Raw genomic sequence first — 20,538 nt, 5'->3', positions numbered from 1 at the left:
ACTGCGAGAGGGCACAGGCCGGGCTGGGGGACCCCCCTCCCCCCGCCCCCCGAGTGCACAAATTTTTGTGCACCGGGCCTCTAGTATATATATATATAATGCATTTTCTAAATTCTCTTCTGTATTCAGAGTAGGATATTTGGGACAGGTGTTAAAGATAGATATAAGTTGATGTTTTACAGTATCTCCTGCAGTGTAGCTCCTATTAAGTGGCGGCAATAAATAATAACCACTGGCTCTAATTGCTTCGAGGATTGCCAAGTGATAATCTCTGATGTAATTAAGTGAAAGAAACCAATGTTGTCTTTAATCACTTCCACAAAATAATTCCCCAGAGAGTTGTCGAGCCTCCTCTGGTAAAGTGACCTTGTAGGGCAAAGTGAGCCCTCCAAGCATGCGGACCCTGGGTAGGAAAAGCCAACCAATCCTCTTGTTGTTCAGTGAACCATCTGGAGCACGTATTCATTTTTTAATGAATGTATTTAATGTTACCTTTTGTTTTACTTCTGATTCCTAGAATTAGGGTGAGAGTAAGGAGTCTCTATTCAGACTGGGGCTCAGGCAATGGGTCCATTAGAGCCCCCAGCCCACTGGTTTATGAAGAGAGTCCAGGGAACGGGCATTACCACTCTTTAGTCTCCGTGACCTGATCGATTGGGGCTGGTTGGGCCCAATGAGTGTGAGAATTCTGCTAGGAGAGTTCTAGGAATACCCACATCTCTCTTATGACATGCCTGGCCCTGCCAATGAACTATTATAGGCACAGCTCACTAGACTCTGGCTGTCTTTGGAAACCTCCAAAGGGGATTTTTCTGTTGAAGTTACGCACATGTTCTCTTCTGGAAAATAGTGTAGGTGGTATCTGCAGGAGGCTTTGCCCTCTGGCCATGGACATATATATTTTTTAAAATATATTTTATTGATTTTTTACAGAGAGGAAGGGAGAGGGATAGAGAGTTAGAAACATCGATGAGAGAGAAACATCGATCAGCAGCCTCCTGCACACCCCCCACTGGGGATGTGCCTGCAACCAAGGTACATGCCCTTGACCGGAATTGAACCTGGGACCTTTCAGTCCTCAGGCCGACGCTCTATCCACTGAGCCAAACTGATTCGGCATGGGCATATATTTATCCTGGTTTCAGAAGGATGATCAAGCTGCTTGTCATTATTGTGATTTGTGAGCTATCATTAAGTATCATAGGGGTCGATCAAGGCCAAAAATTCTTCCCATCAGACTTGCCTTAATGGTGCCAAAACTCATAAACATGGTAAGCAGTGGTAAGGGTCTTCCTGAGGCTGATAGCCATGAAGGTCATGAGAACCTTATACCTGTCCCTCTTCATGAACCCAATAGCCTTGAGGTGTCTTGAGGAAGAGGAAATAATTGAAGAGTGATGATAACCAGAGAGAAGAATGCCTACCTAGAAACCAGCCAACAAGTTGCATTCCTGTCACATTGTTAAACTACCTCAAATATACTACCTGTAAAAATAAGACTTTGCTTTCCATTATGTAATGATTTCCTGTGGCTCTCTCCTTTTAATCTTTCATGAATTTGATTGCTTGCTGATGTTTCAGTAGCTTATCATTAAAAAGGCTAGAACTTTAAAAGGGGAAAGGATAAAACAACTTTGAAAACTTCAATCCGATGGCAAACTCTTTAAGTTCAATCAGTCTCCAATAACTCTTCTGATATGAATTACCCACATTGTCAGGGTTGAGACTCCTATTTGTAGGCAACTAATTTTATAGCCTTGGGACTTTTTTTGGTTTTAAGGTCTTTTTATCCTGCCAGAATATAGTGATCTCTTTATTAAGTACAGAAGGATGGAATTTTCATTGGAGGTAGGCAATTTTATGAATTAATTAAAATTATGAGATGCTGTATGATTCCAACTTAAGTCCCATGAAATGCAACATCTATAGCGTTGTTTTGCTACGGTGCTACTTAACTCAAGTTGCCTCGCACACTGTTATCAGAATTTATGATTTCAGAAAAGAACCTCTTGATTGTAAGAGTGATTGCAGCATATCACCCAGAGGGAAAAACCCTCAGGAGGGCAAAATCATTCAAGGCAATGGAGCACCACAGGATGGATGCTTTCCTAAAATGCCTGCTCTCTCATCTTATTGTCCAATTTCTTATCCTGAGAGTGATTTTATGGTTGTAAGGGCCAGACAGGCCTAGAGGAAAGAATATCCCATCTCAAGTATGGACTAGTACATTGTCATGAACCCCGTGCAAGGCCTGTAAGTACCAATTGTATTCCATTGGAGGTAAGAGTAATGTGACCATCCACATTCATTCACCCTCCGCGGGGAGACCGTGCTGTTTCTAACCCTGGTTAGGCTGATTGGATTCTAACTCCATGCCTACTATTTAGTAGTGAGTGCTTTTTCACCTACTTGAGACTCTTCCTGGTTTTTTTCTTTTCGGTAGCTCCTCAGCCAAGGGAGTTACCAGAATAGACAAGCATGAAATTAATATTTCATAGTCATTTAGGGATGAATCTCATGCTCATAGCTTACTTCCATCGGGCTGTGTTTTTATTCTTCTGCTGCTGCTCCCTTTAGACCGTGGCCCAATCCCCATCTAGAAAGCTGAATGAACAATCCCCTTTGTCACTTGCATTTCAGCCTATCTTAAAATGGGGTTTTGCGGGGGGGTAGTTCTTTCCCAATGGACTAAGAATCTTGAGCTATACCAGCCTTCCTGTCTGTAAACATCCATCTAGCGTTTATTATTAATTGTTCTAGATTGTCATGTTCTTATCGTCTTCTTTTACGCCCACACTCATCTATATGAATGCAGACCTGACCTGCTCCTAAGTTAAAATCAATTCTTAAAGCTTTGTTTCCTCTCCAACTCTTGGATACATGAGGCTTGGTAGTATATTATTCTATATATATGAACTGTGATAGAAAATGTGTTCAAGGACACACATCTGACATTACTTTGCCTAGAAATGAGTATAACAGGCATTGAAGAAGAAGGAAATGTACCCACTGGTGCTCCTAGAGAAGGTTTTGTTTATTTTTAATTTTTAAAGCTTCCAATGGGTTGGTTTAACATGCCCTCCTTTGTGCCTTCACTGAGAATTACTGGTTGAGCATCGACTATGTGTAGGTATAGGTAATTTCCAGGGATTCAAAGGCAGTGGTCCCTTCCTATGAATAGAGCAGGAACTATTCTCTCCTGCAGACTTGGCCTCTGTTTATGGTGACATTTCATCACTTGAGTGGCAGGAATGTAGACCCCACACAACCATGCACTTCTAGGCATTCCCTTGACAGCCCAGTGTCAGGTCATATTCATATTAATATTCTGTGTGGCTGTCTTGGGTTCTGATTCTTATTATGTAAGAACTAGATACAACTATAACATCTCTGACTCATTTCCTACCCAACAGGGTTCCTTTTATCCTTAATAATACCACGGTCTTTCCTCTCTTTATGCCAAATCTCATCTGTAACTAAGTCATGGTCACTGTCCCTCATAGTTCTTCTCATATCATTATCATTTCCATTCATCTCTCACCTAATGCACTGCAATTGCCTCCTCCTAATTGGACCACATTGCTCCAGTCTCTGACTCCAATTTACATAATCCCTGTTGTCAGTCCAAATCTTCCTAAAGCATAACTGCCATTGCTTTCTTCCCCTGCACAAATAACTAGTAGTTCTCCTGGAAATCAGGCTGAAGATGGATCACAATCTAACCTTATTTCTACATTCCTTTTCACTTACCCCATGGCACAGGTGCACTTGCCATTTCTCCCAATTCAGTAGTCTCCATGGTCTCAGATCTCACTGTTTATGTGGCTCCTTCTATGTCCAGTCTCCAAACCTTTCACATTCTTCACAGCCCGATTGAGGATGCTCCAAAATCCCCCAGCCATAGTGATCTCTCCTTGTAATTCCCGAACACTTTGCAACCTCTATTACTTTCAACCCAATATCATATTCACTTATCTAATAATGAAAACCAACATGACCATCAGCTCCTTCTATGGATTAGTAGGAGCCAGTTGCTCTGCTATGGCTTTGTGTAATTCTCTCACTTTATCATTACCAGTGAGGCTGGTGTTATGATTCTTCTTCTACAAATGAGGAGAGAACTAAATCACACAGAGAGAAAGTAACTTGCTGAGCTTGCACAGAGCAGACAGAATTTAAATCAGAATCTGCTAACTACAAGCTTTATGCTTTTAATGAGTTTGCTCTATTGCTTTCCATGTGCATGTATTTTAATGTCTCCTACCAGTTTCCATCTACTAGCAGGAAGGTTAAAAAATACCCTCTTATCTTATGTTACTTCCATGAAGTAGAACTTCATTAAATCTTTGAACAAATGTCCCCTGACTCCTTATCCAGTTTCAGATACTTCAACATTTTTAAAAGAAGACATTAAATGATAAGAAATTGCATTAACTGTGTAAGTAAGCCAATAGATGCATTAATTTTATTATTTTTAATTCTTGGGAAAATTTAGAAGCAGTTGGACCAAAATATTGGTTTTATCTATCAAGCTGTCTTTTCATTTAAAACAAACAAACAAAAACTGAACGGAGGAAACTCTACATGGTGAATTATTGTATATACACACACATAGAAGCAGTTGGACCAAAATATTGGTTTTATCTATCAAACTGTCTTTTCATTTAAAACAAACAAACAAACAAAAACTGAACGGAGGAAACTCTAAATGGTGAATTATTGTATATATACACACACACATACATTACATTTTTGTTCATCATAGATATATAAACAAGAAAGAACTTGGCAAATTGAAATTTGATAGCATTAGTGTCTGTGTCATTTTGAATGATGGATACAAATACTTTGCGTTGTTGTGTCTATATCCAGAGGTGAGTAGGCCTGTCAGGATTGGTCTACAGAGACACGGCCTCTTATCTTCATGCTTTACTTGAGTGAGAAATCATTGTCCTGCTGTTTTCTGTAGTCTAGTTCAAAATCAGGACATTGTTCAGAGCATTACCCTTTGTGTTCTGTCCTCAATAAGCATATGGTTGAGTTGAAGGTGGGTTGGACTCCATACTCTTCCCATACGGGGTAGAGATAGACAAAAATTTGAAGTGACAGTACTTGTTTTTGTAAACTATACCCATTTTAGTTAAGGTTCTGTGACTACACAAAATCAGGACATTGTTCAGAGCATTACCCTTTGTGTTCTGTCCTCAATAAGCATATGGTTGAGTTGAAGGTGGGTTGGACTCCATACTCTTCCCATACCGGGTAGAGATAGACAAAAATTTGAAATGACAATACTTGTTTTTGTAAACTATACCCATTTAAGTTAAGGTTCTGTGATCTACACTGAATCAAAAATTCAGAGAGGATGATATGCTGTGGCTTGCTCTTTATTTAAAATTTCACACATAGGGACTGGGCCTTGCATGTTATAAGATGTTTAAATAGGCTGAGGGCAGGATTGGGGGGATGAGAGGACATTGGGGGGGGATAAGGACACATTTGTAATATCTTAATAAAGGGAAAAAATAAATAATGTTTCTGGAAAACAAACAAACAAACAAAAGATGTTTAAATAGTATTAAAATCATTATTTCTTCTTTCTGATGCTGAGGCTGTGAGAGCCAAATATGCCCATATTGCAACTAATAATAAATCAATAGGCAACTCCTTTATTCTGATGTTACAAGGAATTATATTCTTAGGTTAACATAAATCCAAAAGTTTTCTTTATAAACCGGAATAGGATAAAATTAATGGAAATAAAAAATTAATTGCAAGGTTTTGTTTTCTCCTGCCTCTCTCCCCCCACCCTACCCCCACCCCCATTCATTCTTTCTTCCTCTTTCCATTCTTTCTTTCTCCTCTTGACATTACGGGCCTATCAAACCATGTGAAACAGAGTTAAATCCCAGGCTTCTGTTCTCTTAGTGATCATCCCTGCTGAGAAAAGTAATGGTCTAGTTTGACTTTCCAGCTAACATTAAGTAGTAAACTTAATATTAAGCCCCTGCAAATATTAATTCTACAACAGCAAAGCTAAACATTTTTATTAGCATCTTCTTTGCATCTAATATTTTCAGAACACAAGTAATTTTATTTTTTACTTTTCCTGGATTACCCCTTTGAGAAATATGGATTCATTTGCCTAGTTGCACATGGAGAGACCATCCAGCTAAAACCTGATTCACATAGGAATTATTAGATATATAGGATATATTTTCTGGTGGAAAATATATCACCAGAATTCCCCTTCCAGACCATTTTTTCTGAGACCCTCAGCCTTAGAAGAGGCAAAAATAGATTTATCAGAACAGAACACAATTGCATTTTGCACATTTCCCATTGTCCTGCTGCCATTACCACCATGAAGAAGTACAACCAAGAGGGGTATACCACTAATCCGTGACAGTACAAATATTGACTCCCGTTGGGATATGCTTTCCAATTCACAAAGCTCCTTCATACGGTCATTTTGCATAACTCCTGCAGGGGTGAGGAACCTTTTTTCTGCTGAGGGCCATTTGGATATTTATAAAATCATTCGCTGGCTATACAAAATTATCAACTTAAATATTAGCCTGCTATATTTGGTAAAACATTTAATTAACTCACCCCTAGTGCCTTGGCAGGGCCAGACCAAATGATTTCTGGGGTCTTGAAAATGCATAGTTTCCAGGAAGAATTTAATGTCTTGGGGATGTATACAGGTGGATTTGTGATGGGAAGAGGTGCTATCTCTCATTTATATAGGAGTAAAATGAGATAGTGATTAAGTGATTTTCTAAAAATCTTTATAATCAATGATTTCCATCTTCACCATTCAACTAAAAGTGCTGTCTCAAAATTCTCCAAAGATTTACTTGTTACCTAATAATGGCACTTTTTCCTTTCTTATTCTTCTAAATCTTCATGTTGTATTTATTTGACTTGGTAATCTACCCTCTGGTACTAGGTAGTTGTTGCTGTGTAACAAACCATCCCCAAACCCAGTGGCTTAAAAAAACAATAATTGATTACTGCTCACACATTTGTGGGACAGCTGGAGTTTATGTAGGCTGGGTTCATCTGGGTGGTTCTCTTTCTTATGAAGATCTGCTAGTTTTCTGTGTTTTTCATCCTTCTCTTCAGTTGATGCTAGCTGTAGCATGCTTTTACCATGGCAACGGCAGAAGACAAGAGAACAGTTAGCAACATCTGAGATTTTTAAGAGCTAGACTCAGAATTGGCACACTGTCTTTTCTGCCATCAGTAATATCAAGTGATGTGGCTATGGGATGGAAAGTACACTCTATTGTCAAAGAGGTCAACACATAGCTAGTTGTGGATGCTCAGAAAAGTGAAGAATTTGGGTCAGTAATGTAATTTATCATATACTTATTTCTTAAAACACTCTCCCTGTTTGAACACAATACTGTCTTGAGCCTCTCACCTTTTATTTCCTCAATTCTTCTTTCTTCAACCTCAGTACTGTCTGTAGGCTTTACCTAAGGCTTAGCCTTTCAGTCATGAATTTTCCCTTGTGTGTGCTCTTCTTAAGAAAGCTTATGCAGGATCAGGCTCTCTAATTCCCTGATGATCATTTCTAGTTTACCACTGGCCATTCCCATATTCCATTTGGAATTGCTTCAACTCATAATCACTGGTCCCATGCTGCTGTTAAGTCAATGTTTTCTTTCCAATACAAAACCGTATCTCTAAGAAGGAGTTGGGTCTTTAGATCATGTTTGATATGAATTCAAAACAAAACCCAAAGCCCTCATGAAAACTTTATCCTACATTAATAGGAATTTGACATCCCTAAAGCTTAAAAGAGAATATAAATGAAAGAAAACAAAAATGATGAGAAGAGTAGTAAAACCATTTCCTTTGAGAAATGGTTAAAGTTATTAATAATTTCTTTAGTCTGGAGATTATATGGGGTGTCAGGACCACTACATTTAGATCATTGAAAGTGTGTGGTATGAAAGACCTGAGGTTTTTATCTTTTTAGCAGAACCACACCCAATGGGTGGGTTTAAGGGAAGAAAATGTCAGCTTGATATACTGAATAAATTTTTAGTAGAAAGAACTGTACAGAAACAGAATGAGCTGATATCTTTATTTTTCACTTGTGTCACTCCTAATAATGTCTCCCCCCCTCCCAATAATCTATCAAAATCCTATCTATCTTTCAAAACTTATCCCAAGCCTTCATCCCTCCATAAACTCTTCCCTGACTACTCAAATTGTATTGATCCCTTTCAATTTATCTGGCTAATATATCCCATCCCAACTAAATTAAGGGCTCTTTAGAAGTAGAAATATAACATACTATTTTATGAGTTCAAGTATGAAAGATAATGTTGAGCTTATAATAAGCATTCAGTAAGTTTTTACTAGTTTACTGTTTGATCATGGATTTCCTGTTTTGAAATCTGGAATCACTAGACTTGGTTAGAATTCAAACCAGATTTAAATGCTCAAGAATCTGATCACTTCACAGTGATATCACACAAGGATATGGTTTCTGGTTTTAATGATAGCCCAAAGGAAGTAACATGTTTTGCCATCGAGGTTATATTTATTTTCCTACTTACTAAAAAAAATAAAAAACAAACAAACAAATAAATTAATTAAAAGGATGCTGAATCCTCTATGTTTGTAGTTCCAATAATGTGTTGGGAGTAGAAGAGTGAATATGCCATCATTTCTTCATGTCTGAAGATAATTCAAGATAAAAACCAACTAGTGAATGGGAATATAGGATGTGAAGGACCACATACAACACTGGAGAACTGTCATTCTCCTTTGTATTCAGGTCTCTTGTTGTCATAGTTACTGATGGACTCAAAGCAATTTCCTTCCCGAAGCACTCCCTGTCAATGAAAATAAGCTATTCTTCACGATTTATTTTTCTCCCCCATGAATTGCATCTAAAAAATAGCATCAACTATATGGCTGTTTTTACATTTTCAGCAAGATTTTACAAACAAACAAAAGGAATAAGAGGTTTAATCAAAATAAGCACCTCTGATTAAGGTCTCAATGATTCATTGTTGTTCGACAATGATTTATTGAGTAGCCAGGTACTGGGACACAACTATGATTATGGCCCCCGTCCCTGCCCTGAAAGAGATTAGAGCTGTGTGTGGGAATAGAGAAGCAAGGGATGCATTTCCATGAAAGACAATCAGGGCTGTGGTGTAGGCAGAGTATAGAGACCCCTGGAAACCAAAAGAGCCACGCCTCTTAAAGTTTGGGGTCCTAGTGCAGTCAGATCACAGGGAGGCTTCCATCCTGTGAGTGTTGGAGCCTTTTCCTGGGAAGTTTAGCAAATGCGTTTTTGGTCACTTGGGGTACAAACCACACCGATGTTACCCTGCAGGCGGGGGGGCTCAGGAGGCAGTGGAGTGAGGAGGCCCGAGGGCCCCCAGCAAAGTGCGATGGGGTACAAACCACACCGATGTTACCCTGCAGGCGGGGCTCGGGAGGCAGTGGAGTGAGGAGGCCCGAGGGCCACCAGCAAAGTGCGACCGCCTGCTCATATTCACGCACAGCCTCTCCTCTCTGCTCTGGCTGCAGGAACTCCTTCACAGACATCCTGCGGGCCATCCTGCTGTCCCTGGAAGTCCTCATTGAAGATCCGGAGCTTCAGATCAACGGGTTCCTTTTAATCATAGACTGGAGCAATTTTTCCTTCAAACAAGCCTCCAAGCTGACACCTTCCATTCTCAGACTGGCCATCGAAGGGCTGCAGGTATGTGCAATGAAAGGACACCATGAGACTGTGTGTGACAATGTACTGTTTTCTTATTGCAATCCAAGTAATATTTGTCTTTTAGGGCGGAAAAAGGAAACATAGAATTCACCCGTGATATTCTGTGTTTTTACCTCGGGCTGAATTTACATGTCTGGGTTTTGTTTTGTTTTTTTTAAATTAGACTTCATTTTCATTAATAACTCTAAATTACTGTTACCGCAGCCACAAATTACCTACTGTAGCAATTATGAATAAAGCGCGGGGATATTTAGCCTAATTCACCTGAGAGTTTACAAAAATTAAAGCTAGAAAATATCTGCTTTATGAGCATGTCCTACATAGAGGTGGCATGGGGGCTTTCCAGGGTTTCTAGAAGTAGCTTTGTACCCTGGAAAGACCCCCTGTAGATGCGCTCTTCTGAGGATGCAATGTGCGGCAGTGTTTGTACCAAAGTAGATCCCTTCAGTGCCAACGGCAGAAGCCATGAAACTCTACCTCCTGTGTGAGCCGACTCGGCAAACCTTCCGGGAAGGGTTTTCTGTGCCGTGTGAAGGCCAGGGTAGGCAGTCTCTGGGCTCCCTACCAGTGAGTCTATGAAAAGCGTTACCAAACTCAGAGAGGCCCTGCTGCTTAGCCTCTTGGTGACACATTATTGCAGTTCAAAAATCAAGGTACAGTTCAGGGAGCTTCCGAATCAGCACAAATAAAACTCATGTCCCTTCTTAATTCTGTGGTAAGATTGACTGAGCGGGCTGATTCACCTTCCCAATAAGCAGCAGTTATATGCAGCTATGTAGATAGTGCGCTGCTGGCTAATTCTCAGATAAAGCAGCCATTACTCATGCACTTCATAGTGCGGGACTAGATAACACAGAGAGACAGACAGCAGTGTGGTGATAGCCACAGGGAAAGGGGGGGTGGTGAAGGGGGAAGAGACAGACAGCAGTGTGGTGATAGCCACAGGGAAAGAGGAGGGGGGTGCGTAAAAGGGAGCTAAATGGGGATGGAAAGAGACTTTGCTTCGGGCAATGGGTGCACGATGCAGTGTGCAGATGATGTTCTGTTGAGTTGTCCACTTGTCACCTGCATAGTTTTATGAACCAGTGCCACCCCCAATAAATTCAATTTTTTTTTAATTCAATAATTATTCCAGCTTCTCTAGGTGCTTTGGTTTTACTTCTAGGAATAAAATGTTATGCGCCTAAGTCTCCAACGGAATCCTGAACATGCAGATGGTGCAAGTTTCAACCAATGAAAAGAAAATGAATTAACCAATAATTATTTTTTTAAAAATTTAAGGCTCAAAATCCCATTTCAATCATCCATCCTACTCTAGTGTGAGGAGTAATAAGTGGGTCTGTTTCCTAAGCTGGGGCTCATACCTGTTTGACTCCCCGTATATACTTAATGGGCCTCTGATAAACGTGTGTCTATTGAATGGACCTTATTTGATTGAATGCTTTCCTACTCCATGGGGAAGGGAAGTGGAGCAGGCATTTTGGAGGAGGGGGAGCAACTCCCCACTGTCCCAGGAGTCGCAGTTGTCCTGGGTGGCCACATCGTGCAGTGTATTGGGAGCACATTGTAAAAGTTGCTTTTGCATTTCCAGACTCCATGGAGCCCCTGCCTTCCCTTAAACTCCCAGTCACTTTCTCATATGTTCTCTACCATCAATCACTTGCTCTTAACTCTAACTCCCGCTCTCCCACCTCCTCTCATCTAAGCTTCTGAACATGTGACCTCTCTCTCCCTAAAGCTTTTATCAAAGGGAGTTTTAAAGTAAGCTGCAAGGTTTAGTTCATGCCCTATAATTATGCTGACTCTATTTGCAGGATTTTCTGTGGTCGTAGTAGTACAAGCTTCATTTAATTTTATCATTTTTTTAAAAAAGATAATTTATTACATGTATAAGTAGCTGTGATTCAAGTTCTCTGTATTTGTAACATTTCTTTTCATAACTCAAGAAGGAAAGTGTCCTTTATCCAACCTTGTGTTCTAGTTTTTCTTTCTGAAAATTGTGTGGATTATATAATATGTCCCTTGCCAAATTCATTAGGCTGATGTGGGGCTTACTGAGTTAGTGCATGTGAATGTGTTTTAAAAGGTAAAACAATACCTAAGCTTATAAATTATTTTGACAAGAAGTACTAGATGACCTTTTGTGGGGCAAGGTAGGTCCTGTCTGAGCCTTCACTTATCATGTAGCAGGATATGGGATGAACTCTGCTATGTCCTATAGCTCTAGTTAGGGAGTAGTCTCTACTGGGAGAAGGGAAAATGGATGAGGCCAGGGTCACAGCGAATAAAATGGGTATCCTTCCAGCATCTCACAGAGCAGTGGCCTTGCTGGCCCCTTTATTCCCTTTTATAAAGCCAGGTACATTCACCTTGACTGTGGGAAAGACCAGGGCATCCTGGAGTCAGGCTGTCTGGATGGGGATGCAGCTTTTTCTGTGAACTCTGCCTGCCCAAGCCCTGGAGACCTGGGGACACTTAGGAGGTTCAGTCCCTCCTGCCAGGAGAAATAGCCAGTGGTCACAGGGGGTGCTGACCTGGGTGCCGTTCCTCCAATGAGGATGCGACTCCCTGTAACATTTAGCTTGTTGTCTTGGCAACTGTGAAGAAGCCCTCAGGGTCACTGCTGTGAGTAGTCAGCTCTGCTCAGCCACTGACAACTTCTCATACCAGACTATCTTCGCTTGGGCTTTGGGGACATTCAAACATCATGGTCACCCCATCCACTGGCTCTCTCAGTGAACTTTCTCCATGGCAGGGATAATTTTCATCCCTAGTGTAGCCATCAACCCCTTTTGACATTTCAAACAAGTCATAACTGGTACTAAGCACAATTTATGCCTTTGGTCACACTGTCTGTTGTACAAGGAGAATCCCATCCAGGCCTCCATGTGTCAGCCATGAAGATTCAAGATACGTTTCGCAACACCGGCATGGGTGAAGGCATAGACCAGCAGAGAAAGGGAAAGCTGTATAAAGCCAGTGTCAGTGAGAGAGGAGCACCGCTCTTCCTTCCTCCTTTGCATCCTCAGAAGGACCAGAGGAGGTTAGGGTGTCTGCTAGACACACGGGAGATTGTGGGGCAGGGAGATCCTATGTTCCAGTGTAGGAAGCTTGCTCTCTCTGCTGTCCTGCATTTGTAAGATAGATGTAAGTAGCCTTGTTAGGAAAAATAATCAGATCACTTTTGGGCTAGGCTATCTGATTGGGGTTTCAGCTGTTTATAAGAGTTGTTTAGGATTACCTGCTGCTCAACTCTTGAAGAATTTGGGGCCCTATAATATACAGCCCCTTCTCCAATAATTAATACAATCCCTCCTGCAGAAAGTAGGGGGTAGGGAACCACTGTTCAGACAGTGAGATGTTAGAGTCATTTTATTATTATTATTATTATTATTGCACCCTGCATTATAATCTAGTTCCAGGAACTCCAATTTTAGCCCTGTTATCTCCATTCTTAGTTCTCAATAAGATAGTCATTCAATGAGACATTCAGTTACTAATTGTTGTAGGTTGGGTTCTCCAGGATGTAGATTCTGACACAGAGATCAACATTCAGGAAATATATTAGGGAGTGTTCTTGGGGTCAACATTTGTAGAAAAGAAGCCATGGAAGAATGTTTGGCAGCAGGAGAAGTTAAGCTGGGGTTCAGTCATTTCCAATGAAAGCCTCAGGCATTCTGAAGCTGAGATGATCCTTCAGAATTGTCCCTCATTGGGACCAAGGGACTGGGCCTTATATTCCCACGTTGCTCAGTCATTGTGTACAGGCTGCCCTGGGAAGTGGTTGTGAGCTTGGGTAAAGTGGCTCTCTTCAGCTTGAGTCCCCAGAGGGCACTGTTATCTAAGAACTTTCTCCTGGTAGCACCCCTAGCCTCCAGGGAATACATCCTCAGTTCTGAAGGTCTGAGTACATATGGAATATTTACTGTAATAAGTAACAGATATTTGGAATATCTTTGTAATATAACAAATCAGGATGTTTGATTTTCTTTTCTTGGCTACAAACAATTTACCCCAAAGTGAAGGTGATACTAGGTAATATAGAGCTTATGGGCACTGGGATAGCAACTTATTGACAGTCTTCTATTTAGGTCTACCAGTTGTATTTCTATGCTTCATAAGGCTTGCATGTATTCAATTGACCTTTGATAAAGGAGCAAAAGTAATACAATGGAGCAAAGATAGTATTTTCAACAAATGGTGCTGGAACAATGTATCTAGACACAGACCTTACGCCCTTCACAAAAATTAACTCAAAATGGATCACAGACCTAAATGTAAAATGCAAAACTATAAAACTGCTAGACGATAACACAGGATAAAACCTATGTGACCTTGGGCATGGTGATGACTTTTTAGTTACAATACCAAAGGCAGAATCCATGAAAGAAATAATTGATAAGCTGGACTTCATTAAAATTAAAAATCTCTGCTCTGCAAAAGACAATGTCAAGAGAATGAGTAAAAAAAGCCACTGACTGGGAGAAAATATTTGCAAAAGACATATCTAATAAAGGACTGTTATCCAAAATATACAAAGATCTCTTAAAAAGTCAACAGTAAAAAAAAAACACATAATCAAATTTTTAAAATTGACTTGAACAGATCCCTTGCCAAAGATGGCAAGTAAGGATACAAGTTGATACTTCTCATTATGTGTCATCAGGGAAATGCAAATGAAAACAATGAAATATTACTATACACCTGTACGGCCAAAATCTGGAACACTGACAATCCCAAATCCTGGCAAGCATGTAGAGCAAGAGAAACTCACATTCACTGCTGGTGGGAATGCAAAATGGTACAGCAACTTTGAAAGACAGTTTGGCAGCGTCTTAGAAAACATACCTTTACCATATGATTCAGCAATCTTGCTCCTTGGTATTTACCTAGAGGAGCTGAAGATTCATGTGCACACGAATGTTTATAGCAGTTTTATTTATAATTGCCCAAAGTTTGAAGCAGCCAAATTATCTTTCAGTAGGTGAACAGATAAACTATAGTACATCCAGGCAATGGAATATTACTCAGCTCTGAGAAGAAAGGAGCTATCAAACCACGAAAAGAGAGGAATCTTAAATGCAAATTGCTAAGTGAAAGAAGCCAATCTGAAAAGACCATATTGTGTATAATTCCAGCAAGGTAACATTTAGAAAAGGCAAAACTGCAGAGACAATTAAAAGATGAATGGTTTCCAGGGATTGAGGGCGGGAGAGGGGGGAGCAAGGAGGGACGAATAGGTGCAGCTCAGAGGATGTATGACACAGTAATATGGATGTATGTCATTATACATTTGCCTAAACCCATAGAATGTACAACATCAAGAGTGAACCTTAATGTAAATGATGGATTTTGGGTGATGATGATGTGTCAGTGCAGGTTCATCAGTTGTAACAAATGTACCCCTCTGGTGGGGAATGTTGCTAATGAGGGAAGCAATACATGTGTGGGAAAAGGGGATTTATGGGAAAACTCTGTACCTTCCCCTCAATTTTGCTATAAACCTAAAACTGCTCAAAATATCATCTTAAATTTTTAATAGGCAATTATACTGCCTCTGACAACAATTATAAAAAAAATGACATGTGCATAGGACTTTGGTTATGCGCTTCACAGGTGTAACCAAATGAATGAGATATAAAAGTAAGCATACAGAAGACTGCTTTTTAGTGGCTCATCCAATTTTTATATCAAAAGATACCAGTATCAGCTCATCATGAAATTCTAATATTCCTCATTCCAGATATCAAAAGATACCAGTATCAGCTCATCATGAAATTCCTCATTCCACAGAAATGCTTTGAGGAAATGTCATTGTTTAGAATATTAAGTTTCCCCAGTTACATGAATATTCTATGAATATTACTTCAAAGAATTCTAGTTAAAAATGAATTTTGAGAATGCCTAGAAGTCATATCCTCTTCCTCTGCCATTTGATCTCTTAAATGTGGTCAATAATGCCTAAAAGAGCTGTTGTATCTCCTCATTACAACTTGTTAAATTTTAATCAAACTCAAAGTAATATTTATGCCACCAATTTAATACAGCACAGCATTAGTCTCAGTTCTGCTGGGGAATTCTGGCAGAATGAGCAACGCAACAAAGTCTTGCTCTTGAGTTTTGTAATGTTTCCAAAATCAATTTTGGGAATTATTTCGTGTAAATCATTGCAGCCTAACCATTACAACCAACACACAGTATTTATCAGTGTTCAGCCAGCCCAGATATATTCTTACAGAGCTTGCTGTGCTGAAATGGTTTACTTAAGAAGAGGTATAGCCTTGTACCTTGTAAGCTTTTTACAAAATATTGCGCTCCTTTTAGGACCAAGACATTTGTTAAGGGTGTAGAGAAACTGGCTTTTCCCTCACCAAAGGAGATCTAAGCAGTGATTTCCCCCCTCATTTCTGCGCTCATGTTATTTACTCTGGCCAATCACTTTATCAACTCATTGTCTGCATTCAAGGTTGACTGCATGACCATCTTTGTTGTTGTCAAATATAGTTTTATAATATTTACATCAACTTTGATTCAAACTCTCCCAACGGCTTTGAGCCAGGCTGGTGGAAAGGGCAGACCATTGCTTTTCCAACTCTTAACCCAGAGGTTGGAGGAGGTTGGAAGCAATGTTCAGAGGCTCAGCTAACTGTGAACCATCCATCTTCTGAGTGTCCCTTTTTATTACATCCATTTAGACCCTGTCTATTCTCTCCAGCCTCCTTCCTATATCCTAATTTTTCAATCTTTTCCCAAAACATATGATATGTTCACTCGTCCTTGGGGAATTCAAAGTGCCATATTCACTCAAAAGATTAGAACAGTAAAAAGTCTGTAAGTCGGTGGCAGCATGACAGTTCCTGAGTGTAAATGGACAGAGTGATTAGACATTTGAAAAGGCAGGCTGGGCAGATGCCTGTCAAGTTAGTAGTACATTCTCACCAAAGCAACAGTCCATAACTCAGACCGGCAGACATACTGACTCCCAGTGTATTCATTCACTCAACATAAAATGTGGGCCAGGGATTCTTCTGAACCGGATTACTGCAGAGAGCAAAGCCAACCTGGCTTCCTGAAACTTACATTCCGGAATTCTATTGGGCTTAGAGTAGTCCACGAACCAGCAATATCAGCATTGCCGGGAGCCGGTTAGAAATGCAGAATCGCAGGGCCTACTCCAGACCTACTGAATCAGAATCTGCATTTCCAGCTCTCCAAGTAATTTGTATGCACGTTGAAGTTGGAGAAGCACGGCTCTAACAGATGCTGTTACATTATAACGTGATGGACCACAACCTCAAGTGCATCAGAGTCCTCTGGAGGGCTGGTTACAACCCACACCCCAGAATTACTGATTCCATAGATCTGGACCAGAGGCCATGAGTTTACCCTTCAAAAATGTGCCCAGGTGCTGCTTGGTTCTGCTGGCACAACCACACTCTGGCGTGGGTGACAGCAGAGTCCAAATATTTGCGATTCAATCCTGGTTCTGCCAATTAGAGTCCTCAACAAGTCATTTCTGTCTCTAGGCTTCAGTTTTGTCATCTGTAAATTTGTGGTGTCATAATAGTACTGCCTCAGAGGTTTATGGTGAAAATTAAATAGTACATGAAAACTGCCTGATCCATAGTCAGTGCTCCCTGACTGACAGAGTGTTATCGAAAGAATGAAAAGGCCAGCACGTATCCATGGGCTCCTGTGGCTCTAATGCACAGACTTAAGTGAAATTGCTCTCCAGTGCCCCAGTTCTGCAGGTTTGGATCCTTGAAAATTGGACCTTGCTGTCTATTCACTGGCCTTGAAGAAGGGAGCGCCCGCTCCCCACACATCTTAGTTAATGACTTGGGTGTGGATTGGTGTCACCTGCCCTTGCTGTGGCACTAGAGGGGCCCTTTCTTTCTATTCATGTGGTATGATCATTCTAATTATCACCCAATAGTCTACCCCCAACACCTTTGCAGTTGGGTGATTAATGGGGCCCAAATTCACCATTTTCATCCTGTAGGACTCTTTTTAGCAGTAACATTTGCAGTGTTTTTTATTGATCCTTACAATTTTCATGTATTAAAGAATATTAAATAGGAACAGATGAAAAGAAAAAATATATTTGTATTTTGCCAAGAAGGTTCTTAATTTATATTTCCTAAACACCCCAGGTACGCTTGAAGACCACTTTCCCTCTAGACAAACTACTTTTTCAAGCCACAAAGCTGTAATTCTGAATTTGCAATCATGCAGTATGTTATTATGGAAATAGTAGAGGAATAAAATCTCTCCTTTAATGCTCTACATTGTTAAGTATCAATTAAACTCAGGAAACTAATTAGAGCTAATGACACTCCGGTGATCCTGATGGCAGACAGTATGGCCCATTTAAAACAGTTCCAATTAAGTAGGTCTATCTCCGGCATACTTTTGATAAATAGTTTCCCTGGACTCCCATGCATTACAGACCTAGCCAATGCTTTGATTCATCCATTCAAGTAACCGTTCCTAACTAAGCTTTTCCTTTGAGTTGGTCACAAACGTAAACAGATGCAGCCCCTGCTCTCAAGCGGTCACGGTCCAGAGCAGAGGCAGACCTATGATGAGAATGAGGTAGCACGTGCAAAAAGAGAGAGAGGCATCAGGTTCATAAAATGCCAGTCTAGGCAAGCATTGTTAGGAATGGCATCCTGGCATGGTCACACCTGATCCTTAGCAGATTCATGCAGAATAGCCAGGTGAAAGCAGGGTGAGAGACCTGTCAGGAAGAGAATATAATATGGGCAAAAACACAGAGGCAAAGCATAGCTCCAGGAGAGGGATGAATTCATTTCATATTCACGGAGTGCATAAGGGCCAGGTAAGGAGCTGGTGTGTCCCTGTGTCATGGTAAGGAGCCAGTCTTTCCCTGCAGACATTGAAAGCCACTGAACATGTTGAGGCAGAATGGCAACACAGATTTATGTTTCACATGGGATTAATTTGGTGAGAGTGAGTAGGGAAAACTCAAAGGCAAGGCAGCCAATTAAAAGACAACTGCAATAATTCAAGTAAAGAACTTTTAGGCATATATGCATAACCCAAGGACACAGACAATAGTGTGGTGAAGGCTTGGGCAGGGAGGGTATTGGGTGGAGAGAGTTAATGGGGGGGGCATCTCTAATACTTTCAACAATAAAGATAAATTTAAAAAATAATGAGTCTAAACTAGAAGTGATAGAGGAATTTAATAACTACATAGGCAGGAAAATAAGGCATCACTTGGTGCTTGGACACTTGGGAGAAGGAAGTGATGGAAGAGGAGACAAGGAAGAAGCTAAGGTGGGCAGCTGGGGTGAGGGTGGGTGTTGGTGCCAACCTATGAGATGGTGCAGTGGGGTATGGAGAGATAACATTGTGAGTGTTGGACATGGTGAGTTTAAGATACTGTGGTGTATTTTAGTTGTTTACATTAAGTTTGAGCCAAGGATAGACGTCTAATGTGGATTTATTGAGTTGGTGGTATTTGAAGTCATAGGAAAAGAGAAAAATGTGGAGTGAGGAAGAGTGAGTGTGAAAAGAACCCAAGTGAAGAGCAACATAAATGAACAAGTTAGATGAAGAGAAGCCCACAAAATAGAAAGGGAGGCATTGAAGTAGGGGGATAAGAAGAATCAGAAGCTGGTCTCCTGACAGAAACTAGCAAGTCAGGGCTTCATGGAGGGAAAATGTCACATTGTCTCAATGGGGATGGCATCTAGAGAACTCTAGTTTGAAGAAGGAGGTGGGGAAAGGGACATTACCAAGAAATATGTTCCACAGACCACAGGGGGTGGGAGGATGAAGGAAACTGGAGGAAAGAGAACAAGAGGGTAGTGGAAGAAGTATTTTATCTTACTTCTCCATCAGACAAGATTTCCAGTGGAGGAAGATAGTAAGAGCCTTCACACCACCATGAAAGAGCAGTCATTTTTTAAAAAGATTTTTAAAATTGATTTTTAGAGATGGAGAAAGGGAGAGGGAGAGAAACATCAATGTGAGAACAGAACATCGATAGGCTGCCTCCTACATGCCCCCTACTGGGGATCAAGCCAACAGCCTGGCATGTGCCTTGACTGGGCATCGAACTGTGACCTCCTAGTTCATAGGTCAATGCTCAACCGCTGAGTCATGCCAGCCGGGCATATGGTGTCTTATTTGATCCTCCCAACAATAGTGTTAACAAGCAGAACAGGTGACAAAGCATCAGTTCAAAATAAAAACATGAAAAAGACTGAAATGATCATGAAACATTCCGAATGAGATTTCACTTGCCTCGGAGGCCAGCTAAGGACCCAGAACTTTTCGTTGTGTCTCACCAAGAGAGAAGGTGGACTTTGTGAGAGTAAATAGGTGATAAAATAGTCTCCTTTTCACCAAAGGAAAGCATTCGTTGCTAAGAAACCAGTAAGAATTGTTAACCTCTTTTAGTCCAAAGAAAAAAATTTCAAAGTGTGGTTTCTTATTTTTATATTTAGAAGGACCTAATTTTAACATAAGAACCTTTTTACTGAAGTGTAATATGCATTCAGAGAATGACCCAAATCATAAGTGTGCAGTCAAGTGAATTTTCAGAAAGTGAAAGCATTTAGGTAACCAAACTCAGATCAAGAGAAAGAACACTACAGTTTACCCAGAGGCCTCTCTTTCCCCCTCCCAGAAACTGACTCCCAAAAGTAGCCACTATCCTGACTTTACACACCAATTAGTCTTACCAGAGTACAGTTTGATTTATGAAAGAAAATGAAGTGACTTACCCCCTGTTCAGGTGTTACTGAGTT

General features: G+C 40.5%; 1 protein-coding gene across 1 annotated transcript in view; it reads left to right on the top strand.

Annotated features, from left to right (window-relative positions):
• Window positions 1-20,538, top strand: part of CLVS1 (clavesin 1) — a 136,120-nt gene that overhangs the window by 52,329 nt on the left and 63,253 nt on the right. The window contains exon 3 of the mRNA XM_005871638.2: window positions 9,562-9,736. Coding sequence (XP_005871700.1) covers window positions 9,562-9,736 — 175 coding nt within the window. The remainder of the gene's footprint in view (window positions 1-9,561; window positions 9,737-20,538) is intronic.

This window comes from Myotis brandtii, unplaced genomic scaffold (assembly GCF_000412655.1).
Source record: "Myotis brandtii unplaced genomic scaffold, ASM41265v1 scaffold351, whole genome shotgun sequence".
NCBI classification, from domain to species: Eukaryota; Metazoa; Chordata; class Mammalia; order Chiroptera; family Vespertilionidae; genus Myotis; species Myotis brandtii.
The sequence above is the reverse complement of the archived record's forward strand: the minus strand, read 5'-3'. Positions and strand labels throughout refer to the sequence as shown.